The sequence below is a fragment of the Sardina pilchardus genome, chromosome 5 (genome assembly GCF_963854185.1).
Source record: "Sardina pilchardus chromosome 5, fSarPil1.1, whole genome shotgun sequence".
Taxonomy (NCBI): Eukaryota; Metazoa; Chordata; class Actinopteri; order Clupeiformes; family Clupeidae; genus Sardina; species Sardina pilchardus.
In genome coordinates, this window is record NC_084998.1 from 26343658 (window position 1) to 26364550 (window position 20893).

At 42.8% G+C, this 20893-nt stretch overlaps 3 protein-coding genes and 1 non-coding gene across 4 annotated transcripts; 2 read left to right on the forward strand and 2 right to left on the reverse strand.

The window, feature by feature from the left end:
- Positions 1–7643: 7643 nt before the first annotated feature.
- LOC134080854 (aristaless-related homeobox protein-like) lies at positions 7644–10941 on the reverse strand. The gene is made up of 6 exons (XM_062537466.1): positions 10905–10941; positions 10622–10708; positions 9975–10422; positions 9266–9311; positions 8853–9154; positions 7644–8051 (listed from the first exon to the last, which is right to left on the reverse strand). Exons 1-6 carry the CDS (start codon positions 10939–10941, stop codon positions 7790–7792), a joined length of 1182 nt encoding a protein of 393 aa, XP_062393450.1. The 3' UTR covers positions 7644–7789.
- A 1579-nt stretch (positions 10942–12520) lies between these two features.
- Positions 12521–14621, forward strand: LOC134080565 (sperm-associated antigen 16 protein). The gene has a single exon (XM_062537081.1). The coding sequence runs from the start codon at positions 12550–12552 to the stop codon at positions 14368–14370; it is 1821 nt and encodes a 606-aa protein (XP_062393065.1). The 5' UTR covers positions 12521–12549; the 3' UTR covers positions 14371–14621.
- A 160-nt stretch (positions 14622–14781) lies between these two features.
- Positions 14782–17954, reverse strand: pomp (proteasome maturation protein). The gene is made up of 6 exons (XM_062537109.1): positions 17883–17954; positions 17109–17209; positions 16304–16364; positions 15926–16027; positions 15273–15366; positions 14782–14968 (listed from the first exon to the last, which is right to left on the reverse strand). The coding sequence occupies exons 1-6, from the start codon at positions 17883–17885 to the stop codon at positions 14901–14903; spliced, it is 429 nt and encodes a 142-aa protein (XP_062393093.1). The 5' UTR covers positions 17886–17954; the 3' UTR covers positions 14782–14900.
- Positions 17955–18174: 220 nt separating this feature from the next.
- Positions 18175–18246, forward strand: trnac-gca (transfer RNA cysteine (anticodon GCA)). Its single transcript has one exon. It is a non-coding gene; the product is annotated as a tRNA-Cys (tRNA).
- Positions 18247–20893: the final 2647 nt, after the last annotated feature.

Consider the following 20893-nt stretch of genomic DNA (forward strand, 5'->3'; position numbering starts at 1 on the left):
GGTGTTAATACCATAAAGGATCTCTTCTATTGGGCCTTGTGCTTAGAACAGCTGAGCATGAGGTCCTAACAAATGGCGCTCCCTTGTTGGAAGAGATGCGTGGATCACAATATCTCAGTAAGGCCACTGGGATTTCCAGCTGTTGCTCTGGTCTGATCTTGCTGTCTCATTACAAGCGGGTTTCAATCACATTTGGATAAGTTGACCTTAATGGATCAGAAAGCTAGTTAACACTTAACAACATTTTTTCTAAGCCAAGGTACTTTCAGGTCATACAGTCTTTTTGTACATACTTTTCTGTTGGTACTGAACCTATTTTAGGGAATTGACCATGGGCTAGCATCAAATAATTTAACCAAAAGTAAAGCGCAAATGCTTTGTCAATCACAATCAAATCCGTAATGGTTTTACCGTAAGAGTGGGAAACGTTGCAACGTTCTATCAAAGGAAAGTCACAAGGAAAGCAATCTAAACAAGTGAAGTAGGCTACAAGCACACGAGATCAGACAGCACCCTGACACCATAGGCTGGTAAGGCATGTGAACAGTAGGACAGACTGATGACAGGGACTCTGCAGAGACTAATGAGAAATCAAATAAAGCCTCTTCTCGGTTACGGTTACGGTTACGCTATTCGCAGACGCCTTTGTACAAAGCAACATACATTTAATATTGAAAAAAACAATACTGTATAATTAAATTTAACTGTGAACAAATTCACAAGCTAGTCAGACTAAGTAGGGAGAATCAGAGGATCCACTTTTCAACTCCCCATTCACTGTGCAGCTAGCTACGTAGGTTCACACACACAGACACACACACAGACACACACACACACACACACACACACACACACACACACACACACACACACACACACACACACACACACACACACAGACACAGACACACACACACACAATATATATATATATAATTACTGTAAGGCTATTGAGTAAATCATTCCACCAGCGTGGCATCACAGAACAGAGTTCTGACTGAGGCCTCGTGTAGATGGAAGGTCAACACATGCAGACGTTCATCAGAGGATCTTACTGTATTGGGTCGAGAGCTGCATCATGGAATTAAGGTAGCAAGGTGGAGATCTAATACAGTAACAGTCCTGTGGGCCAGAGTGAGAGATTTGAATTGAATTCTGGTTGCTATAAGTCAGTGAAGAGTAAGAGGTGCTCTCTCTCTCTTTTTCTCTTTCTCTCTCTCTCTCTGTCTCCCTCTTGTATTTGGGTGGCAATATGAGCAATACATTAGGCTTCAGGTGATCAACATTTTTATTTTCCTACCTAATAAATTGAGTTTTAGTGGGTTTACACACTTAATGCAGAGAGACACAGATCAAAAGGATTCTACTCTCTGAAGGGTTCTCCTATGATGGGAACAGTGCGCTGGGTCAGGGTGGACATTTGGCTGCTGTGCCACTGTGGCTCGCGGAGAGTGCTTAGCATGCCGCTGGGCAGATTATCACAATTACCTGCCAGCGCTACGCTGCACTGTTCATGGGCCACATTTAGCCCGTGGCACTCGGCCATATTCACACCGGGGGGAGCCAGTGTTGGCTTCTGGGAAACCATTTTAGTGGCAGTCTGCTGTCTGTCTCTCTGTCTGCGTCGTGAATTGAGTGGCTCTCTCTATCATGTTGGCAGGTGGCTGACGAGGAGGGGGAGCACCTGTGCTCCTGTGCTCAGGGGGAATGCTGGAGCTTCCCAGAATAAAGAGGTCTTCCCCAGAACTGTTGCAGGCCTCTGTGACATGGCCTCATTCAGAAAGCCAATTGGCCTGCTTTCTAATAGTGAAGATGTCATGATTTAATTTGAGCTGGTGTATGTTAAAGCATTGTGTGTGTGAGTGTGAGTGTGAGTGTGTGTGTGTGTGTGTGTGTGTGTGTGTGTGTGTGTGTGTGTGTGTGTGTGTGTGTGTGTGGTTGTGGTGATGGTGATGATAGGGTGCTCTGTTGACTTGAAAGGTAATTAATCAACACGTCACCCAAGTGTCCCACCAACTTCTTAATGATTAAATCCTGTGTATCTGCAGTCGTGCTACAGCACTGTAATCTCTGCTTTCACAAAATATCTTAAACGACATTACACGCCGATATGAAGTCTAATTTTGCTGTTAAGATGTTTTAACCAAACACGAGATGTATTGGGGTTTCGCTGGAGTCATGTTGGGCGTAATGACAGAGAATAATCCAGTTAGACTTTACGACTACTGGCCTCCTGCCACAGATTTCTAGAGGTAGAGTCTGACCTCTGCCCAGTTAGCCATGCGCTCCAAGGGTTTAATTGCCTCCATTATCTGTTTATCTCTGAGCCGGTAATGAAAATGTCGACCCCGCCTGGACTCATAACTCAGCCCACGGCGGCACCCGGGACAGACAGCGCAGTGGTGACGTGGCGCCGTGACTGATCGCCGGGCCTGATAGGTCAGTGGAAATACAATTTGGACGAGCATTCCCAACAGTTCCATGGTCACCTAGTGTCTGAGATGGCGCACAGGCAATGTTCAGAACCACAAAATGTGGCCTTTGAATTTCTGGGAAGGAGACATAATGAGGATAGACATATGTCACATTGTGACAAGCCTTCGACCTCCACAGGAGCCTCCATCTGTCTGTTGGGATGTGTATGGAAAGTGCTTTGTGAAGGGTCGAGCGAGGCACTTTCTAAGAAACAGCCATGGCAGAAGAATTGGGGCAGGCTATCATCTGGTGCATCACAACATTTTACTTCCACGAAAGAATACTTTGAGAGCTGTCTAATATGACTGGCAGCATGGGCGCAGTGAAAAGCACTCACAGGATTATAGCTTTCGTGGGTCCATTGGTGACTGGCAAACAACCATAGTTTGTTTACCAGTGAGAGGACCACGGGTATCCAACACAAAGAAGGTTTTTTCTTCAACTTGTGTACGGATCACTTCAGGTAGTTCAGTTTAAGGACACAACACAGGAAGATAATCTGATCAATTTGAGAAAAAGTACTGTTAGATAAATAGATAGATCTGATCAATTTGTAAATAGACCAGTCTTTCCGTATTGGATTGTATGCATCGCTAACGTTACAAAACGGTTAACTGGTGTAGCTCCCCTGTTATGTACAATAGTTATTTCATGTTATGTATAATAGTTATCACTGACTGTATTCTGCTCCCTGCTATCTTCATTCAAAGATCAATATCCTGATATCCCAAACTACCCACTGCGGTCTTCTGAGGAGTGTCAACCAGCCATAAACACTGGGTCAAATTCAGGACTCTTTTCCCTTGTTGGTGAATGAGTTGCCCAGTGCTCTCCATTCCTGTGATAGTTTTGGGTCTTTCTACAGGGATTTAACTGTTCAATGTGCACTTAGTTTATGAGGCGTGTGTATTGCTAACTTTTAAATTGTTAATATTGTTACATTTGATTATTGTATTGTTATTTATATGCCACTTTGGACAAAAGTGTTTGCTAAATACCATAACCATAACCATATAGTCAGAAGCGATAAATGACCCTGAACACCTTGTGACTATTGTAGATAACCTCCTCACTTTGGAAGCTGGTGGAGTGGGCTGGCTGGCTGGGTGTGTGTGTGTGTGTGTGTGTGTGGGGGGGGCGGGGTCTCCTGATTTACGGAGGTGTCAGGACCTGAATGCTTGTCCCACCACTAAAGCTCTCCCAGGCGGCTGTGTTAAATAAGAGCGGGATCGCCAGGGATTTGAGGGCTCAGGGCAAGTTTAGGGTTCCATTACAGCACTGGTAAAGCATGTGGCGACGTCCCTGTGTCACAGCGGTCCGTTTGACATGGACCGGGTCACAGAACGAGCGAGAGATATAGTGCAGTTGAACATCATTGTACAATACAGTAATGTTTCCTTAATATGTATCTCATTAATACTGTATGTATCTCACAGATGTGACTGGTTAAAGTGATCACCCTCATCTGTGAAGCTTGGTTTCATTTGGAGTGAGAGAGAAAGTCAATTGTTGTTATTATTCATATTAATGACTAATTATTTCATGTAATTACTACTTTGGCAACATCGTAACACTTACAGTCATGCCAATGAAGCTCTATGAATCGAAATGAATTGAATTCAAATTGAATTGAAAGCGAGAGAGAGAGAGAGAGAGAGAGAGAGAGAGAGAGAGAGAGAGAGTATATGTGTACAGAGGATCAGATGAATAAAGACAATCATTAGTCTCACTCTGATCTGAGAGCAGTGACCCCTCTGCCACTCTCCGCTCCACATGTGTAGGATGAGCTCATGGTGTGTCTGCTGGTATGTGTGCACACAGGGGCCTTGTCATGACAGGGGAGCATTCCTAGGCCATGGTCAAACTGCTTGTCTTTCACCGACTCTCTTTCCATAACCCCCCCCCCCCCCAAAGACACACACACACACACACACACACACACACACATAAACTCTCTCTCTCTCTCTCTCTCTGTGTTGGTGTCAGACCTCAGACGGCTTTGCTGTCAGATATACAGGGTCAGAGGTTAATGAGGCCTGCGTTTAATGGACAAAGCAGACTGTAGTGAGAATCCCCATTAGACAGGAGTAAAGGCTGAGCCTGTCCTCACCACACCGTGCTCCCTCTCTCTCAGCTCTGCCACGAGACCCTTTCACCTACATAAACAAACAGATGCGTTCCTATGGCACTTCCAGTGGCGTGGTAATACCAACACTGAGTTAATGGTAACTTTGGAGACAAACAAAAAAAAGTAAAAAATTAAGTTGAAATTGTGTAGAGCATTATGCTAAAGTCTGATTCATCTTCATTCCAAAGTATTTGCGTTGGTTTTGAACGTTTCAACCGGAAATGCTGTAGGAACAGATTGAAGGGTTCTATATCCAGTGGAGGTTTTGTAAGATCTGGGGGCCTTTCACTGACTATATTAAGAGACAACAGGATGAGTCTCAGGAGGACATCTAATGCTATTTTCCTATTTTCATTATGTGAATTGCTTTCATTTAAAGTGCTGGGACTCTGAGCCTTTGAGTTTCCTTGGCCTCACTTTTACCATGGAACCCTTACTCTTCAAAACCTGTGGACATTCATTTCAGTTCTTGGACTGGAGTACAGATACATGCTGGTGTCTTTTATATGAACTGGCAGTTATTGTTTTGTTTTGTTTTGTATTGTTGCATCCTGTCTTTTTGGTGTCTGTCTGTGACTGTTATGCAGAAAACCTTTAAAATAAAATTATTAAAGCATCGTTTTAATCTCTCCAGCAAAAAAAGGGGTCTATATGATGGCCACTGATGCTCACCTAAGTGAATTCAGACAGTGTCTCTTAGCATGGCTTGATGGGAATCAGGTAATTTGGTTGTGCTTTAACCCACTGAGAACTGTAGATGAAGTAGATGAATACAGATTAAGACATTCTGGCACGCAGATTGGTAGAGTTTGACAGTGAGTTTTAAGTTGTAAAATCCTAGGGTCAGTGATATAATTAGGTAGGATTTTAAGAGAGTTTAATGGTCATAGCTCTCCACACTTTAAGAGAGATGTTAAAGTTTCATGGTTGTGGCCTATAAACTATAGTTAGCTATAAACATGCCTTTCATCTATCTACTGTATCCAATTTCATTCATTTTTCCCTCTCTCCATCTTTCTCTCTCTCTCTCACACACACACACACACATACACACACACACACACACAGAGAGAGCGAGACAGATATAGGAAGCTTGTTTTGTCACTTGGTAATGGATATCCTTCACCTAGCCTTTAGTCTCAGTGTCTGTGATGTTTCTGAAATAGTACCACTATGTCCTTGGATCAGATGGGAATGAAAGATAGATAGAATCACAGTAACTTGTGTGTATGTGTGTGTGTGTGTGTGTGTGTGTGTGTGTGAGAGAGAGAGAGAGAGAGAGAGAGTCATATTGTTCATATTTTCTAATAAAAAATAGTTCCTTTGACAAAATATATTGATAATCTCAGTGACAGTCCTTGTACAATATATTAAACATTAAGACCCAGATTATGTGTACTCATGGCAAGTTATGATTTAAAGTGATTTTTACATGATAATTCTGTAAATGACACAGACATGTGTCAAAAGACGGTACTAATACTTTCGTTCAGTGAAAATGTCCAGTTTGGACGTCTACTGTAGAGTCCAAGGTCACTGTATTCGCACCTCATTGTGTTTAGATTCCTTTGTGTGCACTGAGGGTGACCTCTGGTGTGGAGGGATCTGGACAGGTGGGTAATGAGAGTCTCAGACATGTGGTGCTAATCTGAGTCTTGCAAACACAGGCACAACCCCTCTGTGAGTTCTGTCAGCAGCAATATCAGTGTGTGCCCCTCTCCATCACACTCACACACACCCTCTCTGACACACACACACACACACACACACAGACACTCTCTCTCTCTGACACACACACACACACACACACACACACACACACACACTATCCCTCTTTCTCTCTCTGACACACACACGTTCTCTCTCTCTGACACACAAACACACACACACACACACACGCACACACACACACACATACACACACACTCTCTCTCTCTCTCTCTCTCTCTCTCTCTCTCTCTCTCTCTCTCTCGCTCTCTGTAATGTACAGTATTTAATTTTTCATTTGCCCAGTGCTGACTGGCTAACGACTGGCTAAAATATCATATTTAAGTTGCTTTTCTGTCCAATTTAGGCATCAGTTAGGTCAGCACGCTGAATACAACTTAACTATTAAAGCCATATTAAAGGTCTTGTAGCATTAAAGGGTGAAAAGAGAATACTAACTTTTTCTAAATTATTACAGGTGAATATTTATTGTACAGTATATACACAGAGGAAATGCATTTGTTGCGGACTGAGAAAAATATTATTGCATAGACATATTTATATATCTATGGATTATTGCTTGAGTTGAGGCCTTCAAACCAATAGACTGGAGTTCTAAAATTGCTTCATAATTATTTCAATTCACTGACATTCTAAGCCTATATGAAGGTGTATTTGTCATTGTTTATATATTTGACAGTTATGAGGACTTCAGCTGAATAAAGTTTGTTTAAATAAACATGAAATCTGTACCAGTGGCTATTATACTTGCTTGCTTGAATGTTCCTTGACATCTCATAATTGTGACCATGCAAGGCAAAACCAGTCGCTTTGGTAAAATTTACAAAATTGAGTTACTGTGCTCACATGAACGGCCATAAACTAAGCTGTTCCATGAAATGTTTTCACGATATGAAAGTGTAGACTGTATACTGTCGAATGAAGTGAAAACATGAAATTCAACATTTTAGCCCGGACGTTCGTGGATTTTCTCAATATAGCAGAGCGCAAAGAGACTGGTTTTGCCTTGCAGGGTCACAATTTTGTATATATTCATAGAATGCTGATCGTTATGTATATCTTGTGTAAGCTACTGAACTGCACCGAAGGCCATACATTTCCAATCACTGAAAACAAGAAGTATTGTATATAACAGGCTCAGGCTGGACACTTTAGGAGACCATTAGCGTCTTACATCATGTTTAAGGTGATTGGTGTAAGCATAGATAAAAGCTGCACTCAATCAATATTATATTCATAATATTATGTAGCCTACCATGTTGATTATGTACCATGTTGAGGCCCAAATTCGTACAACTTTGTAACAGTCCTCTAAACCTTTCCTGTTACAGTCTCAGACGTCTCTCAATATCTGTTGACAGCATTAGACGTAATAAAAGCACACAAACAAAGGTTTTCTTTAGTTACCTAGTCTAAAACCATTTGCTTGCCAAAAAAAAAACCCTATATGAGGGATTTTCAACATGGCTCCCTTCTGGTTGTGCCCAAGGCTGCGGCGCTGAGCTGTGTGAGCTGGGCAGAGTGCTCTTTGGCTTTGAGGCGCAGCGCAGCGATACTGGAGGCCCGCCGGTCAGCAGGAGAGGAGCTGGACACGGAGGGAGGTGTTGAGGAGGAGGAGGCGCGAGCGCCGCTGGACATGGCATCCTGGGTAGGGACAGGACTGCCCACCGCTGCAGGTATAGGTAGCCTCGGATAGCTCAGTGGTCGCATGGAGAACATCCTTTAGAGAAAAGGGGAGTTAGAAGAAGAACGCCAGAATAACACACAAAAGGGTCAGGCATACAGTACAAGCTGTGGTGATGGTGGTGGTTATCAACATACCCATACTACAGGTAAGTTCATTCCGTATGAAGAAACATGCGTGCGAAACCAAAAACTGAGTTAGAAGAGAAATAAAAATAGCATATTATGTTCAAACATACTGTATGCAGCACACTGTTAATTAATTCATTGGCTCTAAGACATTAAAGTATAACTCCGGCGAAAATTGACCGCAGGCTCTTCTTCTGTATGAAAACACATCAAATAAGATGTGGAGACAGTATTTTTTGTTGATCTAGCGGTACAGAGCTTACACTGGTGTACTTTATAGCCCCAAATCGCAAACAGTGGATTAGCTAAGGGCGGGGAACTATACACTTCCCAAATAGCATTTTTAACCAATAATGTTGTAACAAAGCAGCACATAATCTCATCAGTAGCTGGCTCAGGGTCTCCACACATAAAACAAAGCATCAACATATAGCGAACCTGGAGTTTATTACAGAAGACTTAAGAATGGCACTTAAGAGTTACACTTTAATGTCAGTGCAGATATGCAGCCATTATGTAGAGCATGTCTTTCAAAGTCTTTTTGTTGTTGTTGTTGTTGTTGTTGTTGGAACAATATTTAGATTTAACAACAGTTACTGTAAATTCTGCAAAGCAATCCGAGCACAAAGATTCCACCTCAAAACTTTCATTCCTTGCATTCTAATGCAGTCTTCCTCATGGAAGCAGCATCAGGGTTAGTGGTACTTACCGACCAAACGAAGGGCCAATGGCGGGGTGCCTGGACGTGGATACCCCTGGGAAAGAACCAAGGTTGAGGCAGGAGATGGAACTGGCGAGGGACTGGCCAAAGAAGGGGAAAGAGGTGGTTCCGTCAGTCCACGCGGAGTCCAAAAGTGGGAAAAGATGGGTAGGGAACGGTCCACGACCTAAATAGTGACCCATGGGATGTATTGAGGGTGTAGGCCCCAAAAAAGGGAAGTTTAAAGATAGGGGTTGCACACCAGCTTTCTCTCGCTTTCTCCACTTGGCTCGACGGTTCTGAAACCAGACCTGGAGATGAAGGAGGATTAGCCACAGTTGAAATTATTTGATCTTTCATTTATGTACAGCAAAGACATTCAAAGATAATCAACTCACTTCCAAGACTACAGAACTGTTTACCTGCACACGTGATTCTGTGAGGTCCAGTCGCATTGCTAGTTCCTCCCTCAACAGAAAAGAGTTAAAAGAGTTACAATCTCAACAACTTCTCGGAGGTATCCCATTTACATAAACATGGTTACAAGGATAATTCAGAGTTATGTTCACGGTATTACACACCTAGCTATTGGCACTCACTCCATGAAGTGCTGTTTTCAAAGCCATAAAATGCTTGCCTTCACAGTGCATGAATAACCTAAAAAAATGTGTTTAGGCCTTAGCAAATATGGTGGTTCTCAAACTGTGGTATGGGTATGGTAACACATGGAGACTCTGTTGTGGTATTCTGGGAGTCTCCAAAATGACATGATTTTTTTTTCATGAAGATAATATAATCACTTCAAATTATATAAACAATAGATATAATGAAAAATCGTTACATTTTAACTATTTTTTTTATCTTTTTTGGGGAAAAAATCAGTATGTACACTACTGTATTTTAATGCTGGTCATAATGGTACTTGGGGAGTCAAGTATTCTCGGAGGTTGTAGCCTACTCGTTGTGAAAAGTTTGAGAACCACTAACCTAGACTTAATGATGGTATGCCATTTTCCTGACAGGTGTGCGTAATGTCCTGACAATCCACAAATGTAATCACAAATCTACCGCATGCTTAGCCTACTTAAAAACCTACATTTGATTTGACAATGTTTATCATCATCTAACTACCTGGTAAACACGTCTGGGTAATGTGTTTTTTGGAAAGCTCTCTCTAATTCCTCCAGTTGAAAATTGGTAAATGTAGTCCTGTATCTCCTCTGCTTGCGCTTCGGCACTCCCTCTTCGGAATCACTGCCTGCTGACATACAGACACAGTCCCCTTCTTCCCTGAGACCTCCATCAGTGCGCAGCGCATCCTCATCCACGGCAGACAATTTCGAGTCCCTGTACGAGTCTTTCACGCTGTGCCCCGTCTGCATGAGCTCAGGGTTCGTTGGGGCTCTCTCCAGGTACTGACGACGGACGGACGACTTCTGGCACTCACAAAGTTTCCTCGGAATGTGTTCATGTGTTCGCCCCGTGTCAAGGACACCTTTGTCGGATTCAGATAGTTCGGCAAGAGATCCCGAACCATGCTGTTGCCGAAGTCGACTTTCTTTGTCATGATGTGTGTAGTCTGAAGTGAAAACACAGCCTGTAAGAAGATGCAGCTACACTTCATAGCCAAAAGTTCCAAAACCATCATTTACACAGCGACAGAAAAAATCGCTGGAATTAATTGCCAAGTAGCCTATAACAATTCAAAAAGTAGCCTAATCAGTTGATATCGTAAAACCAAAGCACTCAGGCCTGGTCTCGAGGGAGTTTTTTCCTACCATAAGGTCGTTCCCCTGTCCCAGAGCGCGCTGTAGCATTTTTCCTGACGGGGGAATAAGGGAGACTTCTTTGACCAAGCAAGCTGTCTATACAATAAGATGAAATCGGGCCAGGGGGCCTGCATTTGTCGGCAACACCCTCGGACGTGTCGCCCTCACCAGCGCAACTCATTTATTTCCAATGTAAATAGTGATGCACACTTAATCCTGAGGAGACGCGTGTTCCGAGTGGTCAGCCAATGCCACTGTGTGAATATTACCAACTGTCAAAAGTGATGTGTACCCATACTCAGGCGCATGGGATTGGTTGCCATGGGCATCTCTAGCGCCACTCCAACACCATATCAGTAATCATGTCACTAAATCCTAATGGCCACACTTCCACGGAACTCATAAAGGCCCGCAGACTTTCCAGGTAGAGTGGGCTATACACACGCCCCAAGCGGGGTCTCACGACAGATCCTACAAATATAGGCTTGGCTTACAGTTTGCAAGGGCAAAAAGTCAGCACTGGGTCCGTGAATGCTCCTGTGTGAGCTTTCTGTTTTTTCCCCCGTCCCTCTGGTTAAATCTCGCCACCTTGTGGAAATAATAATAATGGCAATAGGCTACAATATTTTAAAAGAACTCTAGCAAATCTTCATAATAACAACACAAAAGTCATCAAATGACTGGAAGGAGAACTAGGATAATTATTTAATATAAAAGGTTGACAGTTCTAAGCTTTTTGAAAATCACAAAAGTATCTAGAATGAAGAGCAATAGCTGAATCATGATGCCACCAATGAGGAATCATGTTAAAAGTCTTGATTGTGACCTCTGTTGATTTGGCTACATGCTCCATTCGGACACCCATGGGCAGCTTTAGCTGAGGTCAATAAAGGATGCTGATTTGTTGAGGCGCTGGCTGGATTAGGGATACCAGAAACTCAGTTTTACCTAGATTTAGCTGCAGTTGTTGATCTTTCATCCAGACTGAAAAACCACTGAGGCATGCAGAAATCCGAGTAGAAAAAGCATTCATCTAGTGGGAGTGGGACAACCAGGTAAAGTCGAGTAGACTATCATAAGACTGATCAGCTGGAATGAATGATCTCAAGGAAGTGGTGTAGCCTAAATGGAAAACAGAATGGGTGTGAGTGAGACTAGGTGGGGATGGAGTGGGATCAGGAATGGAGCGGCTTCGGGACGCCTGTGAGGATGGACAGGGCTGGGACATAAAGGCTTTGAAGAGTCCCATGGAGGCTTCTTGCAGCCTATAGGCCTAAATCAACTTCTCTCTCTATGGCTAGCCTACTCTAGGCTATCTCTACAGTCATTAAAAGATTACACCCATGCTGACATTCATCATCTTTGAAGCAAACTTACAATATCAGTGTCATCCTGAAATTTGACATTTGAGTTGATAGCCTACTTCTTCAAATGAACAGCATTCTTCTCAAAACATTGATTTGAGAAGAAACCTACACTAAAGGGATTCATAGGCCTACAGGTTTTATTCAAATTCTGAGACCATCTGTAGGAAATGCTTAGCCTACTTAAATCGGGTTGGTCCCCGGTTAGATGCAACCAATTGGACTACTATAACATGGATTCTATTATTATTTAGGCCTAGGCTATATCATCTTTTACTTTTTATTAGTCTATTTGCCAATTTGTTTGTTTAGGCTTGTTATGTCTTGGGTCGGGCTCCATGCTTCGTCCGGAATTCAATGTCTTTTGTTTGGAGCGCTTTGGGTTGCAGTATGTGCATCAAATGTTTGTCTGCGAAGCACTTTGTGCTGCTTGAAAAGTGTTATATTTCAAAGGACAGCCATGCTATTTTGTTGCCAAAAGAGTTCCTGATTGAGATCAGGAAACTGTAACCATGGTAACAGTACACAAGAAGTACCCAAACAAGTAGCCTACTGATTCGATGCGGTGTGAAAATGGAAACGAAAACGGCAGATGAATCGGTCGATGGGCCATATTATCTCGAAAAAGTCTATATACCCTTGGACTCTGAGGATGACTATCAATACGAAGAAATTCTGGCTGACGACATGATCAGCATAACCGAAGGCGATGAAGATCTAGAAGCAGCCGTGAAAGCTGTGAGAGATAAAGATGATGACTTGATTACACAGAGGGTTAGCTCGGCAAAGCAGCCAGTTTCCCATATTCCTGAGGCTGTTGACGACTTTTTCCGTAACTGGCTCGTGGAAATGGGCATGACCAGGACTTTAGATTGCTTCCAGACAGAGTGGTACGAAATGCAGCAAAGAGGCTTGTTAAAAATAGGCCAGGTGGATTTTGTTCCTGATGCCTACTCTCACAACCAGCTCCTAGACAACGAGCTCAGAAATGTTCAGAAAGAACGAAACAGCTACAAGCAAGCAGCCCTTAAAGCAGCTGAAACGCTCGTTAAACTTAACAAAGAGAGGGACTTCCATCGTTTGCAACACAAGCGAGTGGTTCAGGAAAAGAACAGACTCATCGAAGATATCAAAAGACTGAAAAAACACTACGCATCTTATGAACCTGCCCTCCGGCAGCTGACCGACAAGTATCAAGTGTCGTTGAAACAAAAGATGCTTGTCAGTTTGGAGAGAGACCGAGTCCTTGGCCACGTGCACAATTTGGAGGCAACTTTACGCAACGCGCACTCCTCTCCAGCGTTACGCAGTGTACCTAAGCAAGGAAATGACAAAAATCAGCAGAATGCAGAGAAAGGAACAAAGCCTCAGAACAACACCGGAAGTCCCTGCAACTCTGCAACAGATCTGAGCTCAAACACTAAACACCCCAAGGATTCAGAGTTCCCTGCCAGCAGCCGTGTGAACCCTTACCTTCCCCAGATCAAGGCTGTAATAGCACAGGGAAACAAGAGCCCATGCTGCTCATTGACCACTTGTGTGAAGGCCCACAGTATGCCAATCAGCTGTCTTGCGCTTCACCCTCGCAAGATGATTGTGGCCACCTCGAGTGATGACCACCGGTGGCGCCTGTGGGGGCTGCCCGCTGGGGAGATGATCATGACAGGGGAGGGCCACAGCGATTGGCTCTCCAGTTGCTGTTTCCATCCCAATGGCGGAGGTCTGGCCACTACTGGGGGCGACACCACTGTGAAGATCTGGGATTTCGCCCAGGGCCGCTGCGTCCTGACGCTGGAAGGCCACACCCACGCCACCTGGGGCTGTTCCTTCCACTCCTGCGGAGACTTTGTGGCCTCCTGCTCCATGGACAACACCACCAAGGTGTGGGACCTGAACAGCGAGAGGTGCCGCTACACTCTGCGTGGCCACGTCGACTCGGTCAACAACGTGGTGTTCCTGCCATTCTCCAACACGCTCCTGACCTGCTCCGCTGACAAGACCCTGTCACTGTGGGACGCGCGCACAGGCCTTTGCGCCCAAACCTTCTACGGCCACCAGCACTCTTGCAACCACGCCGTTTTCAACAGCCTAGGAGACACGATAGCCTCCTGCGACTCCTACGGGGTGGTCAAGCTTTGGGACGTCAGGAAGGTCTCCGCCATGCTTAGCGTGGACACCGGACCTCACCCCAGCAACCAGGTGACATTCAGTCCGTGCGGGCGACGCCTGGCTGTGGCCAGTAACGACAGCACGGTGAAGCTGGTTGACCTCGCCTCGTCGCAGGTGACCAGTCTGACCGGACATGAGGATGCAGTGCAGAGTGTAATTTTTGATCACAAAGGAAATATTTTGATGTCTGCAGGATCTGATGGTACCATTCTAGTCTGGTCTTAGATATACTTTCTAAGAATAAAGCACATTATCAGTTGAGTAAAGGTGTTTGGAGCTGTGTTTACCATGATGGCCTTGGCAACACATCACTCCTTGTGTTTATTCTCTATGCTTCATCATAAACGAGCAAGCAGTTAGTATAATTAAAAATGCACTAGATTGCTGAAAATGACAATATTCTATGATTTGAGTTTTACAAACAATAAAATAAAATCGTATTTCTCTGGAAACATGCATGTGAAGCTCACTCAAATTAAAATGACCGTACTTGTGAAGTTTGAGGATGTTTTTTTGCTGGCTTCTGTCAGCTTTCTACTAATGCCATTATCAAATGTCTCTTGATAATGTTAAGCTCTTACTGCTTAATGTTTGGACTGACAAACAAGAGAAAAAATATATTCCAACGAAATGTAATAGATATGGAACAGTTTTATTACAAATACATACTCAAGTTTGTGTACAGTGACGTCTATGGGGATGTAAGTACAATTTATTCTAATTAGTTCAAATAGTCAAATGCTACCGATCTCCAATCACAGCAGGCCTAACTTGTACTCCACCATCATGTGGGGCTCTCCCATCACTTCACTTGTGGCAGGATCTGCAAGAAAAAAAAAAACACCACCGTTAAAGCAAATGAGATCACTGAATCTAGTCATTAAAGCTGCCGTAAGTGATATTGCCCATGTTAACATCCACCAGACGTTTCAATGTGCCGTAATGTACAGCACTTCGGTCAACTGTTGTTATTTTTTAAATGTGCTATATACAAATAAATTGACATTGACATTAAGCTGACAAGCACAATGATAGGCAGGGATGCCCTACTCCTTGATACTGGTTAATACTGGCTAGCAGTGAGGTGAGACACCCCCCCCCCCCCCCCCCTTTGCCAAGTCTCTTACCATTGAGGATGTCCTCAAAGCCAATGCTGTCATCACTACCACGCAATGTGTCAAGGGCCAGGTTGGAGCTCTGCAGGAATGGCAAACGCTGGATCTAGTCAAGAGAAGCAGAAACATATCCATTTTATATCCAGCAGGGGTTTGTAATGCACTGATTCAATACAGATATCGACCATATAATGACTCAAACGGCTGATCAGGGATCAGTGAAAATGGGGCGTCGGCCCAATGACAATGAGACCAATCTTTCCAACCCAATTCAATGTAATTCTGTACTCTAAACACAAATGTGCTGTCCCTATCTGGACACAGAGATGTGCTAAAAACAAGGCAAGCGGCCACATATTTGGTTTCAGAGTGTATGTAACACACATGTGCATGTAATAAGTCACGCATCAGCTGTGCCTGTTCTAAAAGGAGAGTCAATAATGCATGGATGAACATGAAATGACACATGGGGGGAAAAAAAACAACCTCTTTAGGGTGTCTTTGATTGGTTGAATAGTGTTTGTAGCACTGTGCTTGTTACACCAGTTACAGAGCCAGCTCATTCTCATGATCATCGATGAAAAATGAGGAAATCTTTATTGGTTCAATAGACCTACTAACATGGGGCACGGTAGTTTGGACAAACTTCCCCAGATAATTCATACCTGTCTGGCCGCTCTGTATTCCATCTGCAGTTTAAGTGGTGCGTGGAGACCCTGAATGTTTCTGAGAGTGCTGAAGTTCATCTTGTCTTGGTTGAGATGGAACTGTGAAGACAAAGTGCTCAACCATCAGGCCTGACTGCAAGTCTTATTTCAATAATGGGAAATATACATTATTGTCCATAATTGTCCAAAGCGATCAGTGTCTCAGAGAAACATAACCGACAATAATGTGTAACCCATAACCCAATATAATGCAATAACAATTATACTCAGAACTACATATAAACTTCACCAGAATTATTTGTTTGTGGATGCTTTATTACACGGATCTTAATATTTTGTAGGCAACAGAATATATAATAATACAGAGAAACTCACATTCTTCTCTGAAAGTTCCAGCTGATGACTAGGGAGCAGTTCATTCTTCACACTGGAGAATCTGAAACCAGCACAGCAAAACATTCCAGACAAAAATGAGCATATCCATTTGCAAATTCATATCTGAGAATTACTGAAAAAACATCACAAACTCATGTACACAAACTCATTGTGGCTCACTTCACAAATAATAGTAGATCACATCACACAAACAACTCAAAATAGCATGCAAATCAGAGGTGGCCCAATAGAGGAGGTTAGGGACCCAAAAATCCTCAAAAAGTTAATTAATGTCCTGCATCACAACCTTTTCATTCATAATCATTTTCTTTCTAAAAAATAATTTGCAAAACATTATATTTTAAGGACTCTCAGAAAAAAACACAGAGGGGATTGTTCTCCTCATCAAGCAAGTAAAGACTTGAATTCAGTGGGGGGCACCCTGGGATAAAAGGGTCTGCTAAAATAAGTTAATGAATTAATTTTCTCCATTCAGATAGAGAAACTTTGTATGTCTGGCTTATAATCAAATTCTCAATGGAGAAAATGACTTAGATGTGTGTTTAATGCTTGATTTAATTGTTTTGTTTTTGTGGCAAATCTTGCGATAGAGTACTTCACTCCTGTCATCAGTTATTTCACCACGAATTTAGTCACCAGACCCCACGAACCTATTGTTTCGGCTACCTGCTGAATGATCTTGGTAAATGAGTTTGCCCTATTATCCTCAACTTTATGAATCACCAGTCGCTACTGTTGCCAACATGCAGGACATCACAGATTGCAAATGGAAGGCACGACTTACCCTCTGCGCATCGTGTCCTGAACCCCATAGGCTCCTGCTTGAGGAGCAAGCCCCGTGACAGGGACACTGTCTTTCAGCTGAGAGCGAAGCCCACGAGTGTTCTAAGTAAAGAAGGAAGAGTTTCAAATGGTCAGGATTTTGTTTTATTGAAGTATGTATATACGTGACTGACAATACAGGGCACTGGAAAGTTGAACTAGTTATGTTACTTATTATACGCCGTTTCAGTTTCACTCATTACTTGCCATTTTAGCTAAACATTTGCGTAATAGATATTATCAATTAAAAACCATGCATAAGATACACAATTAAGACCGGGTGATCAATTAAGTTCGAGATTTAGTACACACGCCATCTCATAGCTTATTGATACAACTTAAACGTTACCCGGTTCGCGCTTAGGCTAACATGACTGTCGTAACAACGCTTGAAGCAATGCCAGACTGTAATCTGGCTTCAACAAAAATGTCCCATTGCATTTAAGGCTGGCTAATAAATACGCATTTTTCGAAAAACAACCATTGCAAACACCCGATAATATCAACTAATATGTTAACAGCACAAGGCTAGCTAGACACAATGACGCATCACTAGGTAGCTATGCTAACTACGTAGCTGACTTAAAACTGCTACAATAACAATTCATTGGTATCCAAATGAACAAAACAAACAAACATTCAAAAGGCATTGAAGTACAGAACGTATGCCAACCATATAAGGTTTAAAAAGTAAAATAGCAATCACATTAAAGACAATAACTGTAACAACACCTACCATCTTTCCTAAATTGTGTGATGGATAGAAAATGAAACGAGAAGAGTAAATGTTTCCGGTTCAATATAGTCACGTGACTTTAGGTTCATCCGTAAACAGGCTCTGTTTTAGCTCTCTGCGTTTTCAAGAATCGTTTCCATCATTGTGTATTTCACCATTGAATGTTCTGGCATGACATGTGCATGTTTTGTTACACGAATACAAAAATATATGAAACAAAATATAAACACACCACTAAATACTAGCCGAGGAAATGCTTTAAAATCATGAAATGTTCCCTGTTGTTGCAGATGGGGGTATAGCTCAGTGGTAGAGCATTTGACTGCAGATCAAGAGGTCCCCGGTTCAAATCCGGGTGCCCCCTCTTTTCCTTAAGCGTAGGCCTAACTGGTAATATTGACTTGTTTTATCAGCTGACATTTTCGCGATTTACTTGACACTAAATTCAGGAATTCCCAACACTTACTAGTAGCAGTTCATGTCTGCCAAGTCCAATAGGGCAGTTCTCAAACTTTTCTGGCTAACGCATCTGAAGGGTTCAGATGCAAAAGCCTCTAAATCCGTCTGACCACTTTTCTTTTACACGCGCATTTTGTCAGGCTCCTATAGGGCTTTTTCATTACTGTTTACATTCCACCACATGCTAATTAGTAACACTGCACTGCACCACACTATTGGATGACCTGTGATCATCGATTGCCACGAAACTTTGACAATGTTCAAATCATACTTAGCTGAAACAAATTACATGGACACATAGTGCTGAAACTGATAATTGAGGAATGCAGCACACACAAAAAAGGTTAAACTATAAAAGGCTATAAAAGACTAAAAGGCATTAAAAGTTGTATAAGAAAACACAAGGAGGATTTCACAACTAAACTGGCACTATTGGACATAAAAGAGCATTCCAGAGAGGCAGTAGTCTCTCTAAAAATGCTGAGCTATTCATCACTCCTGTCTGAGATAGTGCAACTAAATAAAAACAATACTTCTTAATGTGAAATAGTGAAGAATTCGAGGATCCAAAAATATTCTGAGAACCCAGAGACATCTTTGTAAACAAAGGGAAAGCTGAAAAATACTGTTGGATGATTGTGATCTCCCGGGCCTTATGAAAAATCATTGTATAGTGTCAGGAAAGCATCTGATAGCCGTTGTCTATGTACAGTTTCATGATTCACCCATAAATAGAGGATAAAAACTCTACCGTTCAAAGAAGAAACCATATTTATACATAATCAAGAAATGCCACTGTCTTATCTGGTAAAACCCATTTGAGATTGACTGAGGTCAAATGAAAAACTGTCCAGTGGTATTCAAAATGGCCAGTGGTATTTTGGAAATCGGACTCTGCATCCTCAGCGCTAAATAGAAGAGGGACCATCCAACTTGTTATTAGTGCACAGTTCAAAAGCCAGCATCTGAATGCAGCTATGGTCAACATCCAGACAATATCTTCTTCAGGACAGAAATATCTGCATTCTGCATATTTCAACATTATGGCGCCATAATAGACCAGTCCAGGAACTAAAATGCTCTGCCTACAATCATATTGATATTCTTCTGTCAAATAACATACAAGTACCAAGACCTGCAAGTTAAGGGTTTATTGTGCGAACGTGCATGACTTTGAATTAAGCATGTGTGACAAGTCTTACGACACTCAAACGTATAGGGCAACACAAAGATACTACCTGTTGTTTTACAGTATCCTAAAGAAAATTAGTCAATAGAATAGTCAAGCGTCTCACGGCATTAATCTTTGATGTCAAAGGACATTGTAAAACATTCACGTACAACAACAATAAACTGGTGGTCACTGAACATAACAATCTGAGGTGCGTGTGCTGTCGACTGGCCACACATGAACACAGCCGCCTTTCTCAAAGCTGCACACTGATGGCAGCCATTGGTGACACACTGAACAGCAGAGTCCACTTAACACATAAATGTAGTGCGGAATTGAGGTGAGAAGACCACCAATAATGGACCTGGGTACCTGCAGAGGTGGCAAGAGGTGTGTGCCGATGGACAACCAACAGGCCATGTTCAGACAGGGTGCTGACGTGCAAGTAATGTTTCTTGAAAGACAGTGTGTTTTGATGGAGATGAGCACAGGTCCATCTGAGATCAGAGCTCTCAATGTGACTCAATAGCCAGCCATGCCGACCGGTTGGTAAAAGGCAGCTTCTGCGAAACACACACGATGTCATTGGCAGTAACCGGACACACACCAGTGTTGGCAGCAATGTGGACAAAGGACATATCTGGCACAGGGCTGTCACATTCTGGTACAGTGTGGCATGCCAAATCAGATGGCAGGATAGCTGCTCCTGCTACATGCTGAATCAGCACGTGCAAGTGACTGACTATGGACAGTCACACATGGGCTTAAAGAAAAATCCCCCCCCCTACACAGATTCTGAAATGCTTGGACACAGGGCTTGCTGTCAGTCAATACGCATTACACTTTCTGAGAAGACTTCTAAGAAGAATTAAGTAAGGTGCAAAGTGCTCTGCTTCAATATATTTCGCTGAGGGGGGTGGCTGTCCAGGGCATCATACAAGCTAGGACCACCGCGGCATGATTCGAGGAGAGGGCCTTCTGAGCATGGTCGAAGGCACCACTCATCAGACCACTGAATGACATCCTAGGAGTCGCTTCATGACCACATCATCCAGAGCAAGTACAGTATGTTAATACAATATGTTAATACACTGCACACATTTGTAGTTCATTTATACTACTGTAAACCAGGGATTCCCAAACTGGTATGCGGGCAGCTTCTAGGGGGTACGCCAGATGAAAAGGGCTATGGCGGAGAGGTTAAAAATGATTTTTTTTAACCTTTTTTGTAAATTAATTCATGAATAAATAAATAATTTTGAATCAGGTCACCATGATATGGGAAAGGATACAAGTTCCACATCTATCTCCCCTGTTCCCTGCCAGAGCCTTTGGCTCCAATCAGAAACTAGCTTATCCAAAAGACGCACCGGATCGTGGT